The sequence below is a fragment of the Callospermophilus lateralis genome, chromosome 13 (assembly GCF_048772815.1).
Source record: "Callospermophilus lateralis isolate mCalLat2 chromosome 13, mCalLat2.hap1, whole genome shotgun sequence".
In the NCBI taxonomy this organism is placed as follows: Eukaryota; Metazoa; Chordata; class Mammalia; order Rodentia; family Sciuridae; genus Callospermophilus; species Callospermophilus lateralis.
The window spans coordinates 42,016,095-42,030,407 of record NC_135317.1 but is presented as its reverse complement, the minus strand read 5'-3'; the positions used below and the strand labels follow the sequence as shown (position 1 = coordinate 42,030,407).

The 14,313-nt window shown below is 37.5% G+C and overlaps 1 protein-coding gene across 20 annotated transcripts in view; it reads left to right on the top strand.

Moving 5' to 3' along the window:
* Positions 1-331: 331 nt before the first annotated feature.
* Positions 332-14,313, top strand: part of Crem (cAMP responsive element modulator) — a 75,860-nt gene continuing 61,878 nt past the window's right edge. For 9 of the 20 annotated variants that reach the window (XM_076832307.1, XM_076832300.1, XM_076832298.1 and 6 more), the window contains exons 1-2: positions 332-563; positions 9,324-9,421. In XM_076832307.1, coding sequence (XP_076688422.1) covers positions 9,378-9,421 — 44 coding nt within the window. In that variant the 5' untranslated portion in view covers positions 332-563; positions 9,324-9,377. Of the gene's footprint in view, positions 564-607; positions 1,129-4,781; positions 4,902-9,323; positions 9,422-14,313 lie in introns of those variants that run through there. The other 11 variants (XM_076832291.1, XM_076832287.1, XM_076832306.1 and 8 more) reach the window with 10 other exon arrangements.

Here is a 14,313-nt window from a genome sequence, read left to right as displayed (position 1 = left end):
CAAACTGCAGCGCCCTCCTAGCTTGCAATTAATTGGCTTTTCGGCGCACGCGCGGAGAGGGGAGCTTCCGGCCTATAGCCCCGCCCCCAGCCCCACCCAAGTTAGCTCCTCCTCCAGGCCCCACCTCCGGACCAGTTCCTCCTCTCACCCGTGAAGCCCCGCCCCCTACTCGGGGCTTCCTTCGCCCCCGTTCCATTTAATTGTTGGATTGTCAGCGCTGCACTCCCGCTGACGGCCAGCAGGGGGCAGAGTTCGAGCCTGGAGGTTTTTTTTTTTACCCCCTCGGGGCGTCCCCGGGGAGGCGGTCGCAGAGTGGGGGAGGGGAGGGCGGGGCTCGTGGACGCGGTTCCGTCCGCTGCTGCGCTACTTTTGGTCCGGACTCGGCTGGGAGGCCGCGGTGCCGCATCAGAGCTGACGTGGGGGCGACGTGGGGCCGCGGCCGGCGCCGGCGCCGGGTTGCTGGGCGGCGGCGCCGCTCTTGAGCGGCGGTCGGGCTCGGCGTCTCCACCTCCTCGCGTCCGTAATCAGTGACGAGGTCCGCTACGTAAACCCCATCGCGGCGGGTAAGTGGCGCGCCGGCAGGGCCCGGAGACCAGGAGCCGGCGACGCGGCGCGGGAGGCGGCGCAGGAGCGGGGCGGGGCCGGGCCGGGCGGCGGGACCCCGGCGGCGGACCCCGTGTCGGCAGGATCCCTTGTCGGTGGCGGAGGCGCGCCCCGGGAAGAGGCTCTCCCGCTTCCCCGCCGGCCTCGACGAGCCGCCCGCCTTCCCTCGGCCTCCAGCCCCGAGTGCGGGCAGCCCGCCTCCGCACCCTCCCGACTCCTTCCGAGCTTGGTACAAGTTGGAAAAGCCTGACTCGAAAAAAAAAGCCCTACGCCTCTGAGTACACTTCTGTCTTGGCAGGAAAAAGGAAACGAGAAGGAAGGACGTTGGTTTTATTTATCGCAGCCGACGATTGGTGGCACCTTTGTCCCAGTTGTGTATGCAGTTTAGATATAAATTAACGCTACCTATTTCTTTGAAACGTGGATTAGGGGGACCTCACTGTTGAGTCATTTTTGTCCCCCAGACACGTTATTGCTGATGAGATCAAATAAGGGCAGAGACGGAATAAGTGACAGCTGATACAGGTTCGCGGTGTTACTCTCTTGATTTTTGCCTTTTTAGGGCCATCTAGTTCCCAGAACCTCTGACTAGGTAATAAACAACGTTATTCTACATAGTTCTTACCATGTTGCGATTACACGTATATCAGATACCTAGGTTTAAATTGAAATCACTTGAACGTTTTCTGCACCTCCTCTCGCTAGAGCAGCTATTGGTGTGTAATCAGATTTTCAAAAAATGTTGTGCTACACGACCAGCCTGAAAGTCTGACTAAAACTGAAAGAGCTCCTTTTAACTATGCAGCTTACTTAGGTAACTCATAAACTTTCTTCCTTTAACTGCGGGGAGGATAGGAGTGTAAATCATTTTCCATTGAAACAAAAACTTAGATGCATAGTGATAAAAGTCCAGTGTGAATATTGTATTAGATTACATCTATAATTCATGTTCTCTACTTTTTCCCTTGGGTACCACGTTTTTCTTGTAGTCTTGATTCTCTTTTTGGATAACACGCTTGTTTCCCTAAGTTACTGATAGTCTTTAAATCTTTGAAGTACTGTTTTCCCCAAAGGAACGCAAATGTCAAAAAATGTTTTGGCCAATAAATGCTGAGTATTGAAACTGATGTTTAAAGGAACTACTTATTGATCCAAACATTACTTTGGAAAAGGTATACATTATTTTAGTCATGGATGAGTAAACATAATGCATTGTCATATTAAGTATTGATAATTACACAATTTTGATGAATCTGTAAATAGATCAATGTAACAAATTTTTTCCAGTGACTTGGGGTTTGCATGAAATCATTTTGATAGTGTCAACTTGTAATTACAGTGATGTTTTGTGTACATATTTTTGTAAGAGTATGAATAAATTTTTATTGTCTGTATAAACACAGAGGAACTTTTTAGTCTTTTTGTTTTTGCATTGTCCCAGAAAGTTAATGAAATTTGCCTCTACTGATGAATTTTAACAAACCTCAGACATCATGTATTCTAGTTTCCTACTGAGGCAAGTCACTGCATGATTAAAATATTAAATTTTGTTTTTCAATAAATCTTTCATGAAAATGAGGGGAGAGTTTTAGATTATTAATGTACATAAGGAATCCTGACTGAATCTTTACCAGTATAAATATTTCTGATCCCATTTCCCCAATTTGATATTCTTTACAAGTATTGGGCCAGGGGTACTGTTGAATTAGGTAGCCTACTGAAAAGCTGTTAAATATTCTGTTGCATTTGTAATGAATTCTTAAAATAAACCTGAACAACACAAACACTTTAACAGCTAAAATTCAGAGACTTTATTTTATTATTTAAATTTTTTTATTTTTATTTTTTTTAGTTGTAGATGGACACAGTACCTTTATTTTATTTATTTAGTTTTATGTGGTCCTGAGAAGGAACCCAGTGCCTCACACTGGCTAGGCAAGTACTGTATTACTGATCCATAACCCTAGCCAGAGTCTTTATTTTTTTAGATCACTTTTAGAACCATTGATTCTCCCCTCATATCGTTGCTCCCCCACAGTAAGGATTGAACCCAGGGCCACTCTACCATTGAGCTACATCCCAGCCCTTTTTAAGTTTTTAAAATTTTAGACAGGTTCTCACTGAGTTGCCCAGGCTGGCTTGGAAGTTGCAATCTTCCTGTACTTTCCCAGTTGCCACTGGACTAGTATTTTGTTTCTGCACTTAGAAAGAAACCGGTTTTGTTCCAGATAGGACCAATCTAGGTGAGTTGAAATGCTGAAATTCTTTTCTCTGAACTTTAGTTAATTTAAGTGTCTTATCTACTTTCCTGGATTTATTAATTAATACTAGTTAGTGCCTTTGCATTCATTGTGTAGATGAGTGTTTTGAAATGTACTTATCAATGTAGAATCAAGAAGCAAGCTGTTGAAAAGAAAAACCTTACAGTGAGTCTGGTCAAGTAATTCTCCCTTGGAATTTTAAATTTTGGTTTTCTTTCCTGAAGTGGAGGTGGTGGTCTGGGGTACTTGAAGGGTGGAGATGGGGGTGGGGAGGCTGGGGATGTAGCTCAGTGGTAAAGCACTTCCTAGCAGGTGTTAGACTGGGATAAATTCCTAGCACTGTGGGGGAGATTAAGTTGAAGGGTGGAGATGGGCCTTGATTACTTGAAATTCATTTTTTCATTTCCTGCTCAGTAGCTGATTTTGCTATTCATTAAAATAGCCAAAAGTAGGCAGCATGTGGGTAATGAATTGAAAAAGGGATGTTCTTTGGTAACTTTAATGAAAGTTAAGATTTCTCAAAAAACATGTATCTCAGCTGGGTGTGGTGACAAACATTTATAATTCCTGATATTTAGGAGTTTGAGGTAGGAGGATTTCAAATTTGAGGTCACCTTGGGCAATTTAACAAGACCCTGTCTTAAAAAATAAAAGGGCTGGGGATATAGGTCAGTGGTAGAGCACTTGCTGTGGTTCAATCCTCAGTACTGCAAAAACAACAAAACAAAAACACCCCAGATATCTATCAAGCAATTAGACTGGAGTAGTTTTGAATCTATATTAGAAAGCCTCCTTTTTTATGAATTATTATGCATAATTCATATTTGAAATAGTAAAGATACTATTTACAGATGTTTGGAATATTATGAGTATTCTTCCTGGCTACACCTATTTTGACATGTAAGTGTACAGATTACTATTTGAAAGTTACTGTAACTTACTTTCACAAGGAGAACAACACTTTAAAAGTGGCATGATTTTCTGTTAACTCCTGTTTCATTTTTCCTGTATTCATTTCACTTGTCCAAAATTCGTGATAACCATAGGTTCATCCCTGTTAATTTCAGATGTATGGCTGTTTATAATATAATTACTGCTCTCTTCAATCTAGTCTCACCTCCCAACTTTTTAATTGGCTTGGTTGAGATGATTCAGCTTAACAACGTAGGCTTCATGTTCTTCCCTTATCTTTCAATCCTTACTTGCTGTTGCTACTTAAATTATAGTTAACCTGTGCAGATCTACTTGAAGAACTAAAAGCTTACTTTGTCTCAGAATTAAAGAAACAGATTGTGCTTTTTCTCTGTTCTCTTTTTCTTCCAACTTCTGTTAAAAGGTGCACTGCTTTTTATTCCACAGTTTTGGATTTTTTTCCATCATTAAAAAAAAAAAAATTAGACTTTCTTGCAAATAACATCTCAGTAGTGCTTACTTTGCAGGTCCCATTTTTGGGATTTTTCAAAGTGGAACAAGAATTTAGATTGTTTTTATAAGTGTCTTATAAAGAACTCTTCATTTTTGTAATACTGTAGTTATTTACAGCCGTAATATCTAGTCCAAAAACTGGATTAGTTTTTTTTTTTATTGTTGTTGTTGTTTTTTTTTTTGCCTTTAATACCATTTGCAAAGCATTCAACTTAGCTTTCACAGGAACAGTTCTCTTTTTAAATCGTTCATCTCTTTAAAGATTCCAAAATTGCAACAAGTATGGCTGGTATAATCAGGTTTGGTGATAACTACAACTTGGTAGGAACAGAAGTACTTGGCACACTACAGAAGAACTGCAGTAGAAATTAACTAGACCAATTTTTTTTTTTTTAAGAGAGAGAGAATTTATTTATTTATTTTTTTAGTTTTCGGCGGACACAACATCTTTGTTTGTATGTGGTGCTGAGAATCAACCCGGGGCCAAACGCATGCCAGGTGAACGCGCTACTGCTTGAGCCACATCCCCAGCCCCTAGACCAAATTTTATAAAAGGAATGGAGGACCACTGGTTAATACAGAGAGTTGGATGGTGAGGTGGAAACTAATTAGGTAAGGGTCCATCCTATAGTAAGATTGTCCCAGATTTTCTTATGTATGCCTAATTTTTTCAGAAAGTTATATTATATTAATGCCATAGTACAGTATGTAGTCAAACTCTTCTAAGTATAAATTTGATACTACCTTTTCTCTGGCATATTTTAAGTATAATTTGCATAGAAAGCCATATGTTAAAGGTTGATGGGTAACAATAAAATTGAAACTATTATGCCAGAAGGTGGAAAAAAATCAATATCCTGGGGAAAAGTAAGGTGAATGCCAAATGTTATATTTGTAACAAACCTAATACAGGTAGGAAGTTTTTATCAGTATGATAGTTGTCTTCCCACCAAATACAGCTCAAAAATCCATACCCAGCAAAATAATTTCAACTTATTTTTCTCACCTAATATATACATTATTTGTCTGTAATAAACTAATCTAAAACATATCTGTCTGCTCTAAAAGATAAAGCTCAAAAGTCCCTTGGCAGGTAGGATTTCTAATCTATTTGTGTAGAAAATTGGTAGAGGGCTAGGGATGTAGCTTTGTGGGAGAGCTCTTGCCTAGAATGTGTGAGACCCTTGGTTCAATCCCTAGTCCCTCCAACAACAACAACAACAACAACAAAAGGGGGCGGAACAGGGAGAGAAAAGAAAATTGGTATTAATAAAGGATAGTATATCAGAATTGATTGTGATATATAAACATATCTGCTTAAAAAGTAAAACCTCAGTGACTCAGGAAGCTGAGGCAGGAATTCAAAGCCAGCCTCAACAGTTAAGTGAGGCCCTAAGCAACTTAGCCCTTCCCAGCACCCCCCAAATTTTAAAATCTCAGAATGGGGATGGTGGTGTGTGCCTCAGCTACTTGGAGGCTGAGGAAAGAGCCAGTTGGAGCCAGCCTGGGCAATTTAGGCAACATTAAGTGGGGATCCTGTGCCAAAAAAATTAATCAGACTATCCTGAAGCATGTTGATAAATTCAAAGGGCGTGTTTTAGGCTAACTAGAATATTTTTATATTGTATAAATCCATCATGAGAACATATTAGGACATTTGAGCTCTTAACCAGTTGGTAGGGTTGGAGCATAGGATGCTGGATTCAGTTCTGTCTATCCAATAAAAATGTGTTCTAATATTAAAACCAGATTTGAAATGAGATCACTAGTATAAGAAGCAGTTCAGTTTTTCAGTGTATGCTTAGATTATAATCAAATAAACTGGGACCCCTGCTTTACAAATCCATTCAAAGTGATTTTGAACTTTGGAAACAGGTGATACAAAGCAACAAGGTGCCTTAAAATCTGAATGTTTTTACAACAAATTGTATTATATAAAGTCTCTACCCAAGTGTCTCAGACGAGAATGTTAAGAACTTTTTGGATATTTATTCTTAAATCAGGGGGAACTGTTGGAAAATTTTAAGTGAGGAAATAACGTGTTTGGATTTGCGTTTCAAATGGAATATTGTGGTCAAGTGGAGTGGATTACAAGAGCTTGAGAGGAGATTTTGAGTAAGGTGAAGTAATTATAGGGAGAGACTGTATATTTATAAGGGAGGCTGTTATTACTTTAATCATCAAAAAATCAAGAAATCGGTCAAAACTAAAGCAGTGGCAGTGAGACCAGAGAGAATGGAGAAGAATCAAGATATTTAAGAGGTAGAGTTATTAGGGCTAAGTAAACATGTTCTAAGCCTTTATTCCCACGTACAAACAGATATTTTACATTCATTATTGTACTTCCTCCTCACAACATAATCTGACAGGAAGAAATGTAGAAATGTTAAATAATTATCCAAAGTTACATATCTAGTAAATGATAGAACTCAAGTTCACACTGAGATCAACCTCTTAATACCAGTGCTCTATACCCCACTCCACTACTATACTATTACAATTAGACCACTTTACCACCTCAGGAATTGGGCACAAGGGAAATGGGTCATGAATGGAGGTTAGGACTCTGAGAGAGGGGGGCTGGACTAATGGTGGTGTCAGTCACTGAGATAAGAACACTGTAAGAGGAGAGTTACAGGAAGAGGGAGGCTTAGTTTAGTTTTGAACAGTTTGGTTTTGAAGATGTATGAGCAGACCTTTAAGAGACATCTGATACGCAGATTCTTGTGGGGTTAGAGCTTAGGAGAAATGTAGAAGCTTGAGGTGAAATTTGAGAGTTACTTAAAAAAAGATGTAGTGTTCCAGGAGAGTGCCTGGAGGAGATTTTTGTGCCTGAAAGTCTGGGGAATACCAACCTGTATTGAAAGAGTGGGCCAAAGGAGACAGAAGGAAGGGTTAGTAATTTGGAAGAAAAAATGAAAGTGATGTCATAAGGAATTGGAGGAAAACTGGACATGGTAGCACATACCTGTAATCCCAGGTGTGTTGGAAGCTGAGCCAGGAGAATCCAACCAAGTTCAAGGTCAGTCTAGGCAATTTAGAGAGACCCTGTCTCAAAAAAAAAAAAAAAAAAAAAAAAGGCTGGGGATCTAAGAGTGCTTTCCTAGTAGGAATAAAGCCCTGATTTAATCCTCAGAACTAAAAAAGTAACAAATAAAAATAAGAAAAAAAATTCAGGGAGAGGAAATGCTGTAGAGATGTTAAAGGAAGATAGGGATTAGAAAGCATCCTTTTAGATTTGATTAGTAAGTAGTCAACCTTTAATGACTTCTTAGTTGTTAAAATGAAATATTTCTCTGGCAATCCAGAGTCAGAGTCAATTTTATCTCATTATTATTCTAATATGAGGCCAGTTATTTTCCTCTTTTGACACTCTGTGGATGGGGTGGCAGGAAGTTGGTGCTTTCTTCAATGCTTGTTGCCTCTGGGAAGAGAAAGTGGGTAGCTGTTTCTGGACTTCACTGAGTACCTGTCTCTGTGTTCTAAATTTTTGAACTATAAGAATGTATTTTATATAAAACTAAAAATAATTTCAAGAGAAATGCAAAAATTAATAGTTATTTCTCAGTTACATGGTGCTGTGATCATTATTGCTTAGGTGATATTATCTTTGTTTACAAGTCTGTTTCCCTTTTTAGATTGCAGCGTCTTGAGCAATATGTCCCACTGTTTCCCAGTACTTAATACAAGAGCCTGGTATATAATGGGTACTGGTCACTGTTTAAAAAATAAATGATCTTGCCCTCTTGGTCATACAACTTTTAAGATATTTCCATGTAAAATGTTAGCGTAATACAATAGAGAATAAGGTTTAATAAGGTAGGCACCATCCTTGCTTTTTATTTATTGTGTTGTGGATAGCTTGGTTAAAATGCTCTTTCTTTCTTTTTTTTTTTTTTTTTTTTTTTGTCACTTTGCTATGGTGGAAGGGGTGGCAACAGTAACCACTGCTTTAGTACCTTCAGTGTGGCAAACCATTGCCTGCAGTTTCAAAATTGGAAGGGTATGACACTGTTTTAGAGAGAACCACTTAGGAGCAAAGTCTGAAAACTGCATGTGCATTGCTGAGCACTGTTGTTGCTGGCATAGGCATCTTCAAAGTACTGAGGGATGGCCATAATTGTTCTTTGCAGCTCTGAAAAAAGCAAAGGCTCCCAGATATTCTTTTTGTCTTTGGCAGTCTTACTTCATTCTGCAGGTCAGATGTGTTTGGGGGCTGAGGATACAGTTCAGTAGTAGAGTGTTTGCCTAGCACTGGGTTCAGTCCCCAGCCCAAATAAATACTTATATAAACAAATGTGTGTGTTTGTGTGTGTGTATTTCAGAAGTATTAAGTTTTAAGAAGTATTAAGCTTAAAAATATGAGGCTTAATTGCTCGTGTCTTAGATGGCTTTTTAAAATAGAGTGAAGGCTATTTAGAAGATTTTGAATGAACTGTTGATATTTTATTTAGAGTTAAGAATCTTTGACAAAACTGAAAGTTTGAATTTATGAAAATATGGTTGGAAAATTTGTTGCAATTGAGTGATCATTACATTTTAAAGCAGCTTATCACCAGCACTGTAAAACAAAAACAAACAGTAAATGGAGCTGATACTGAGCTTAATACACTTAACGTATAATAGTGTAGACTGCATGGCTTTCTTTTCTATAGAAAATAATCTGAGAGCGTTGGGACTGTGGCTCAGCGGTAGAGTGCTTGCCTAGCATGCGTGAGGCCCTGGGTTCAATCCCCAGCACCACATAAAAATAAGTAAAATAAAGGCATTGTGTCCAACTACAACTAAAAAATAAAAAATATTAAAAAAAAAAGAATGAAAATAGCACATCATTTAAATTTTGTGAATCCCCCCCACCGAAGATAAGAAAAATAAATAATAGAATTGAAAAAAAAAAATCCAAAGCTGTTTCCAGTTATCTATGCTTTTTTAGTTTTATAGAAATTTGAATATTACTAGCCTAGTTTTAAGAGATTTAACTTTTTGAAAATAAATGTTATAATCTCCCAATTCAACATTATAATTTTACTGCAGGATAAATAAAGAAGAAAACGGAGGAGCAAAGCATTGATTGCAAATGTCTTAATAATGAGCAAATGTGGCAGGAAAAAATATATTAAGACAAATGTAAGGTAGGTGGATATGTTTTTCTGTTTTTTTTTTTTTTAAGGTTCTACTTAGCTATAGTTAAAATGATGAATTAATGATAAATATGTACATACATGTATGTGTGCTTATGGTGTATATATATATTATACATACATAGTGATTATAAATATATACATGCAAGTGGATATTCACATTTGGCTTTTTCTGAGTTTAGGATCCTTTTCAGTTAGAAAATAGACCATTGATAAGGATATAGATAGTTCAGTGGAACTATAGAATTAGAGGAATCTCAAGAGTTTTAGTCCTCTGTCTTACTCTTAGACTACTTGTTGCTAATTGAACTTGGGGGTGCTTAACCACTGAGCTACATTCCTGGCCCTTTTTATTATTTTATTTTGACACAGGGTCTTACTAAGTTGCTTAGGGCCTTACTAAATTGCTGAGTCTGGCTTTGAATTGGGATCCTCCTGCCTCAGCCTCCCGAGTTTCTGGGATTATAGGCAAGCACTACCGTGCCTGGCTCTACCAATTTTTATAGCAATCTAATCAGAATTTTTCAAGTTTCTTTTGGTTATATATATATATTTGATAGACCTTCATTTATTTATATGTGGTGCTGAGACTCAAACCCAGTGCCTCACAGGTGCCAGGCAAGTGCGCTACCACTGAGCCAAAGTCCGGCCCATCTTTTGGAACTTTCAAAATGTTTTGTTTCATCAGTTGTGTTTAGCTCTAAAGAGAAAATAAATTTTCTATGACATTTTTGTAAAGCTATTTAAAAATAGAGAATAGAAACAACTTTAGTAAAATTTTCCTTTACCAATTGGACTCTATTTTTAGAAGTGGAAAAGTTTTTGCAAAGGTAATATAGTTGCAGTGCCATGTAATTTGTTTTTACAAATTGGAAACAACTGAGATTTTAGAATTGTATTAGTTTATTGAACACATTAATTATAATTAAGACACTGTCTTTGTCCTATTTTTCACTTAGATTTTTTTGGCCTGTCTTTTCCTTTCTCTTCTTTGCTTCTAACTTCTTTTTTAAAAAAAACACTTTCCTGGAGGCCAACCTCAGCAATTTAGCAAGGCCCTAATCAACTTGGTGAGACCCCCCGTCTCAAAATTTAAAATTAAGTACAGGTTGGGGATGTAGCTCAGTGGTAAAGTTCTGCTGGGTTCAGTCCCCAGTATACAGAAAGAAACACACACATTCTCAAGTACTGATAGCATTCCTTAAAATGTTTTTCCTTTTTCCTTCTTGTTTTTCCTCCTGTTTATATATTTGTTATGCACATATAGACATGCCTAAGTAGCTTTCATGATTAATTGCTTTGGTTTTTATAATTATAAATATTTGTATGAGTGTATTCCTTTGCATTTGCTTCTTTTTAAAAAATATTTATTTTCTTATTTTTCGGTGAACACAACATCTTTATTTTATTTTTTTGTGGTGCTGAGGATCGAACCCAGCGCCCGGTGCATGCCAGGCGAGCGCGTTACCGCGTGAGCCACATCCCCAGGCCCTATATAACATACTTTAAGAAGTGAATGCAGGGGCTGGGGATGTAGCTCAAGCGGTAGCGCGCTCACCTGGCATGCGTGCGGCCGGAGTTCGATCCTCAGCACCACGTACAAACAAAGATGTTGTGTCCGCCAAAAACTAAAAAATAAATATTAAAATTCTTAAAAAAAAAAAAAGTATGTTATATATAGGTTGTCTACCTATTTTGTATTATATTGTACAAATAGTACTTTATTGTTGTACTTTAGTATTTGGGGAATTATTACAGTATTATGTAGATGTTCTTTTACAGTCCTCAAAAAATAACAGAATAAGAAGTATAGAAGGTAACAGGATAACAAATACAATTCTACATGTATTTGTTATGGAAAGTAGTTCACCGTGGAAATCTTTTAAACTAGTTATAATGGAGAATCCTGTTATTTTAACCTTTTATTAGTTATTTTAACCTTTTATTTAACTGGATCTTAGTATATTCATAGCAGGTTGGGATATTTCTTTTCCATCAAAGGAGAAAAAGGGGAGATATCAGAAGAAATATTTAACTCATAAGAAAAGAATATTGTTGAGGTGGAAGGATTGCAAATTCAAGTTTAAATATGCCAATTTTAGCAAATTCTTGCCTATTTTTAAGAACTGTGAAACCAAATATTTGCCAGTATTCTAGTTGATGTTAGTTATAATACTTAATGTACTTTTGTGTATTTTATAGTTTCTTCTTATTTTTACGTATTTTGTAATATATAATTGCTAATTGGTTCTTTCCCCCTCTGATAAAGATTGTTGTTTAAGATTAAAAAAAAACTATAATTTATTAATTTAAAGATTACTCTGCTGTTATAGAAAGTGAGATTTTTGGCCTGTATATTCTGTGATGCCTCTCTTCAATTTTAGTACATTTAGCTATAAAGTATACAATGAAAAAATTAATAGATCTTTCTCTTAACTCTGTAAATAAATTCTGTATGGAACAGTTAAGGCTGATTGACAAATGTTAATGTTTTATGTTCATCATGTATAGCTGAGTTCTGGGTCTTATATTGCCTCCTGAGATAGTGCTTAAAAATGCCTGAAAAAGCCAGGCATGGTGACATGAATCTACAATTCCAGTTACTGGGGTGGCTGAGGTGGGAGGATTGGACAATTTAGCAAGACCCCTGTCTCAAAAAGAAAAGAAAGAAAGAAAATAAAATGTTTAGTTCGGTGCTTAACCCATGTTAAGCATTTAAGAAAAAAATTTTGAACTAGAAATTGAACCCAGGGGTGCTGTACCACTGAGCTAGAACTACGTCCAAGGTTCCTTTTTTATTTTTTATTTTGAGGCTGTACTTACTAAGTTATCCAGGCTGGACTTGAACTTGCAGTCCTCCTGCCTCAACCTTAGGAGTTGCTGGGATTTCAGGGGTGCACCACTATGCCCCAGCGAACACTTATATATTGTTTAATCTTGGGCCCTGAGCCCTGTCTTGGGCTTGATTTTCAGTGGGTTTAGGAGGTTGTTCTGGAGAACAGTTGGATATATATTAGCACAATAAACTTGCTTGAAAATGATAGGATATGTATTTTAAATGATAGGATATGTATTTAGAGTTGAACTTACCTTCAAATAAACTGATTTTAGCATCAAATTTTTACTGAATGACATAGACTGAGCACCATACTAGCTGTTCTAAAATAATACAAATGAGTTAAAATTGGAGCCCAGTGTGAACAACAAAGCATATCTGAATGAAGATTACAATAACCATTGCAGCTGTACTAGGCACTGGGCATACATGGAAATATCAGATGTGATATTCGTCCCTAAATTATTCATACAAGTGTTAGTACTGTGCTAACAAAAGTGTATGCTAGGCAAGTGCTGTAATGGAAGTATTGCACAAATCGTATTGGGAACTCAGGAGAGTAACTGATTCTGCTAAGGGCTTTTAGAATAGGCTTTTGAAAGATAGTGTCTTGAACTAGGCCACAAAAAACTGGAATGAATTTGCCTGTTGGACAAAGAAGGGATGAAGGCCATTCCAGGAAGAAAGCAGAAACACGTCAATGATTAGAATTGGGGGAATAAGATGTATATTTGAAAAAAAATGGCTTATTAGGAGAATAGAATAAAGAGTGTGGGAAAGAATGGAATAACTGAAGATGAAGCTGTGAAAGTAAAGTGGAATCATATGTGAAAGGAGTTAAATGGCAATTTGGGAAAAGACTTGGGTTCAAAACCTAGCTATGCCAGTTTTTGCCCCTGTTGTGAGATCAGATTCTTAACCTCCTTAGGTCTCCTTTTCCTTATCTCTAAAAGAAGAACTAATTAAATGATTTAATAGAGTTTTTGAGGACCAAAACTACATTTACCATATGGCAAATACTAAATAAATGGTAGTTATGATTAAAAGAAGTGGCAAGTGGATTTTATCTCATAGTCATTATAGGGCTTCTGAAGAGTTTAAACAGAGAAGTGTTTTAATCAAATGTATGTTTTAGAAAGATAATTATTGACATGGATCGAAATCAGGAGATAGAATAATGGCAGTGAGAAGGTACTGAAGGAGGCTTAATTGTACTTTAGAGAGTAGAATTGTTGTATCTGGTGATAAAACTGTGGGGAATAAAAGGAAGGAAGTATCGGGTATAGCAGTTTTCTGGATGGTGGGGTCCCATTTCTTGAGGGAGTAATCTCAGGAGATAGAACATGTGTGTTTAGGATTTTGTGTGTTCACTGACTTTGAGGTACCTATAAAACATCTGTATGTGTAAATGTTAAACAGGCTTTTGAATTTTGGAATTCAGGAAAGACTACTGGGCTAGAAATGTAGATTTAAGAGTTACAGGTTTAAAACTTGTATTGAATCCAAAGAAATGAATGACATTAAGCAGGGAGAGATTTGAAAGTGAGCCAAGAAAGCTAGACAGATCCCTGAAGATTGAAGGATTAACATCAAGTAAGGGAAGGAATTGGCAAAGCAGCTTGTGGAGGAATCATCAGAGATTTGGTCAGAACTGGAAAATGCATTCTAGGGACATCAAAATAGAGTTCAGGAAGGAATATATCCACAACTTAATGCTGCTGAGGTGTCAAACAACATAGAACTTAAGTGCGTTGGATTTAGTGACAAATGAGTTATGTTTTTTAGAGCGTTTTTAGAGAGACTGAGGCAAATTTGGGGTTGTCTAGTAAAAGGTGGGAGGTGAAGAAATGGAGATAGCATTGGCAGTTCTTTCAAGTAGGTCATCAGGGAGAGGTAGAAGAGAGGCAGTGAATTTTTGAATGTGGGTGATGTGTGTGTGTGTGCACGTGCTTGCTTGTGTATCTAAGGTGGGGAGAGACTTGGAGGTATTTAAGTCTTACAGGAGGAAACCACTATCGAGGTGAGAGGATAATTTATTGTATTATGC